The 4885-nt window shown below is 29.8% G+C and overlaps 1 protein-coding gene across 1 annotated transcript; it reads left to right on the forward strand.

The window, feature by feature from the left end:
• Window positions 1-3135: 3135 nt before the first annotated feature.
• LOC124936734 (probable xyloglucan endotransglucosylase/hydrolase protein 23) lies at window positions 3136-4463 on the forward strand. The gene is made up of 3 exons (XM_047477253.1): window positions 3136-3444; window positions 3525-3718; window positions 3912-4463. The coding sequence occupies exons 1-3, from the start codon at window positions 3151-3153 to the stop codon at window positions 4321-4323; spliced, it is 900 nt and encodes a 299-aa protein (XP_047333209.1). The 5' UTR covers window positions 3136-3150; the 3' UTR covers window positions 4324-4463.
• Window positions 4464-4885: the final 422 nt, after the last annotated feature.

Genomic DNA, 4885 nt, shown 5'->3' on the forward strand with positions numbered 1-4885 from the left:
AATTTATTCACTCCAGTTTCTTCGTCTTTGGTGGTTTGGAGGATAAATGTACTTATGTCATTATTCTTTTTCAACTCAGCAATATACCTCCACACAAACTCCTTATCATTGTTACCTTGATTTTCTTCCAATACGAAACCTTTGACTCTTCTCATAAGGGACAAAGTGACATCACAATTCAATTTCTCCTTACATAATTTTTGCATTGTCCTCACAAAGATATCTAATTGCAATAAAATCTGTCTTTACAGGAATCTCTTCATCTACAAACTCTTTATCAATAACCCCTTCTTCGACATTAGCTTCAAAAATTTCTATCTTCTTCCCCTATTTCATCAAAAACTAGTCTCTTCTTCATTTTCAAAACCCGTCTCTTCTTCATCTTCTAAACTAGTCCAAACTTGTAAGGGTATTGGGTTCAAAGCAGACCCATTTACATGGTCAAGATGAATTGTAACCTCTAGACAACTCTTAAATAATTGTATAACCTCCAACACATGTTGATCATAGTTGAAGGGGCTTAAAACACCATCACCCCATCATACAAAAACTTAAAGAGAGACCGATCACTATATCCCAATGATTTAGTAAACTCTACCAAATCCCAAAACCACAATTCATCAATATCTCTAATGGACGTCACATTTTCTGACCCATAATGTATTAATCACACATATCTGAAAAAGAAGAATTTCAGAATTAATAAAAGAGAATGATCAAATAAAACCCTTTCTAAATATGGTCTAATTGTGAATCAAAAAACAATAAAGATGCTTTTTATAGGGCAATCGAGAAGATGCTTTTTATTTATTTATTTATAACAGTCCCAAAATATGGTTGAAAATATACATATCAGATCTATATAAACTATACTCTGCACCAAAATTTAACCCCTCTTTAAATTTCTTGATTAAAATGAAGGTGATAAAACAATTTTAGATTTACTTCCTCTTTAAATTTGTATAATCTTCATACAACATTGGTATTATAGCATGCATCTAGAGAAAGAATGAACAATGCTCAGGATGAACAAATACTATTTCGGGGAAAATATAAAATTTATTAACAGTGAGATTTGAGGAACAAAACATATTTGACTAATAATGATATGATATGAATCGGGATGGACGATCTTAGTAATAATTTGTATAAACATTAAGGAAGGGGATCCAATCTCTTTTGTAAATCAATTGAATGCATCACACCTGCGTCTAATCTACAAAATCACAATCTAAAATTTATAACTTCGTTTCTTCCCTACCGTATTGCATTTTGGGAAGGATTTTGTTTTCCTCGATCATATATTTTCCTCATTTTTTTATTAAGACCTAATCAAAGATAAAAATTAAATAATGAGAAAAATCAAACTTGAATCATACAATTAGGAGAGAATTTATCAAAACTGAATTATGGTTTACCTTTGCGATGCTGAAAGAAACGAATGGTCAGCGGCGGAGGCGGGCGGCATGCGACGAAGAACGACTTACTGTTGAGAAAGATTGAAGTAGATGGAGAAAATGGACAGGCGACTTAAAGAATGAGAAAGCATGGAGTAGAGGGAGAGAGATCGTGCTTGATGTGTAAGAGAAGATTCATTGATTTTTTTGTTTTATTTTAATAAATAATATTTTATTATAATAACAATTATTAAAAGAAAATTTAAATGGTCGTATGTCACCTGCATTTATTTGTTTATAAATATAAATGGCACATAATTAATTATTTTTAATGGATGTCTATGTCCGAGAGGCCTATTTTGTATAAATTGACAATGGAAAGCCCCAATATGCGAAATTTTAAATAGAAGGTCCGAAATTGTAATTGATACTAAATAAGAAGCCTCAATTTGTAATTCTGGCCATTTTTTTATTATTATAAATATTTATTTTTTTTAATTATTATACATGCCATTATAAATACATTTAAATTATTTCTCTCAATAATTTATTCTCTTTTATAGTAGAGACTATGTTAAGAACAAAGTACAACCTCTACTAACCATTAGTTTTTTATATTTTTTTTATCTATTAACTTGTAATTATATGTTTATATATTTAAACTAATTAATTGATTTATATATTTTTCAAAGTAATAATCGGAAAAATAAATAACTTAATAAATATACATAATATAAAAGAATAAGAAGTTAAATATAAAAATTATTAAGTAATAATTAGAAGAATAAATAAATTAAATTAATATATATATATATATATATTAAATTATATATATATTTTACTAAACTGTAATATTTTTTTTAAGTTTTTAAATCTTATTTTTTCTTAAAAGTCTCTTCTTTTCTTTTCTTTTTATTTCATTTTCTTATAACATTTATTAAAAATTCAACTCAAGTAGCATATAATATATTAAAAGCTAAATATAAAAATGATTAAGCAATGATAAGGTGAATTAATAAATCAAATTAATAAAATCTATAAAAACATGATGATAAAATATATATTATTTTTTATTAAATTGTTATTTTTTTTTAAGTTATTTTTTTTTTCTATTTGATCTTCTTATAAGATTTATTAAAAATTCAATTCAACTAGCGCGGACATAATATTAAAACTTACTCTAGAATTTTTTTTTTTATCTAGGTTGAATATTAATAATTTGAATTTTATTCATTAGTTTCTAGTTCTAAGTTGAATAATTTATTTCATAATAATCTAATTTTAAATGAAGTAAATATTTATAATAATTTTAAAATAAAACAAGTTAAAAAGAGAGAAATTGTTAAATATTTTTTAAAAATAATTAAAAGTGGAAGAAAAACGTAAAATTTAAAATTAAAGAGAGAAAAAAATAATACAGTTCTAAGTTCTACTTTTATGTTGACATATGTAAAAATAAATAAAAAATAAAATAAAAAATAAAATAAAAATAGCAATAAGGCGATTTTGATTACGCGTAATTGAGTGATGGCTTTTGGAAGTTTGTTCAAGACAGACAGCACAGCTGTTTACATGTTTGAAGCAGCACAGCTGTTTACAGCTTCAGGTTTCATGGAAGCCTAACGGTTAAATCCCAATGAACCTTCCTTCTTATCTCTTTCCCACTCTCAATAATCATCTATAAATACTCATCATATCTATAACACATTAACACACACACCAACATAACATCCATCAATATCAATTCAATTCAATGGCTTCTTCTTGTTCATCATCACTAATCATGCTCTTCTTCGTACTGAGCTTCGCTTTCGTTTTCGTTTTGAGTATAGATGTATGCAGCGGCGCAAACTTCAACGAGAAGGTAGACATAACCTGGGGCGACGGCAGAGCAAAAATACTCAACAATGGAGACCTTCTGAGTCTCTCCCTTGATCAGCCCTCCGGCTCCGGTTTTCAGTCCAAGAATCAATACCTCTTCGGTAAAATCGATATGCAGATCAAACTCGTCTCCGGGAACTCCGCAGGCACAGTCACCGCCTACTACGTAAGTTAACAAACAAACAAATTAATTAGTAAGTAAGCTCATGATCTTACAATGAATTGTAATTGGGTATTTGGGTGCAGTTGAAATCGCCTGGTTCGACTTGGGACGAAATAGATTTCGAATTCTTGGGGAATCTGAGCGGCGACCCTTACATTCTTCACACCAATGTGTTCAGTCAGGGAAAAGGAAACAGAGAGCAACAATTCTACCTCTGGTTCGATCCAACAGCAGATTTCCACACCTATTCAATCTTATGGAACCCACAACGAATTATGTATGTAATAATATAAATGTAATTCATTCATTCTTTCTTTAACACGTACATACATACTCATAATAATAATAATAATCTTATGGAACCCACAACGAATTATGTATGTAATAATATAAATGTAATTCATTCATTCTTTCTTTAACACGTACATACATACTCATAATAATAATAATCTTATTATTAATAACAACAGATTCTCAGTCGACGGAATACCCATTAGGGAATTCAAGAACGCAGAGTCCATCGGCGTTCCCTACTTAAAGAACCAGCCTATGAGGATCTATTCAAGCCTATGGAACGCCGATGATTGGGCAACCAGAGGTGGACTTGTCAAGACGGATTGGACCAACGCTCCATTCACCGCCTCTTACCGCAATTTCAACGACGCCACCGCCTGCGTCTGGTCCGCTGCCGCCGGAAAGTCGTCATGCAGCGACTCGTCCTCTGTCTCAAGTGGCAATGCCTGGCTCAATCAGCAGATGGACACGACCGGCCAAGAGAAGTTGAGATGGGTGCAGAAGAACTATATGGTTTATAATTACTGCAATGACACTAAGAGGTTCCCTTTAGGGTTGCCGGCTGAATGTTCCTTATTAAGGGCATAATCTTAAACTTTATACTCCACATTTTTGTATTTCATTTTATTCTTTTATTTAATTATATTCTTTTTCTTTTTTCTTTTTTCTGGTAGTAATTGAAACAACTATTTTATTCTTTTAGAAATTTATGATTCAATCTTCTTTTTTATTTATAACTGAGGAATAAGTTATTTAAGTTATATTTTTTTCTCATTATTGTTATTAGTAGTAGCATCATTACACTCATTTAAATATATCAAAATAATAATTATTTTAAAGAGAAATGTTATACGAATTTAATGTCTTAATAATTATCCTAATCAATTTAAAAATTTGTAACACTAAATTTGGATGATAATTTGTTAACATGCTTATTAGATGTAAACATGGTTGTCTTCCATTTGGGTTGTATCATTTGAAGTTCAATATATATTCTTTAGAAAAGAGTTATCGTGAATTCAGATTCATTGAGGGAGATAAGTTCCTCAATTAACTTTTATGGATGATGCTTAATGGAAGGTTAAGTGTCTCAATATGGTGTTTAATGAGATTGTCATTATAGGAATGTGTTACGGTTTGTCCACTAAAG

This window comes from Impatiens glandulifera, chromosome 4, assembly GCF_907164915.1.
Source record: "Impatiens glandulifera chromosome 4, dImpGla2.1, whole genome shotgun sequence".
Lineage (NCBI taxonomy): Eukaryota > Viridiplantae > Streptophyta > Magnoliopsida > Ericales > Balsaminaceae > Impatiens > Impatiens glandulifera.

What these genes read in the sequence shown, in the direction of transcription:
- LOC124936734 (XM_047477253.1), top strand. Translation starts at nt 3,151, where the DNA reads ATGGCTTCTTCTTGTTCATCATCACTAATCATGCTCTTCTTCGTACTG. An exon ending in GCACAGTCACCGCCTACTAC is followed by an intron (nt 3,445 to 3,524) that starts GTAAGTTAACAA and finishes ATTTGGGTGCAG; the next exon opens with TTGAAATCGCCTGGTTCGAC. An exon ending in TGGAACCCACAACGAATTAT is followed by an intron (nt 3,719 to 3,911) that starts GTATGTAATAAT and finishes TAATAACAACAG; the next exon opens with ATTCTCAGTCGACGGAATAC.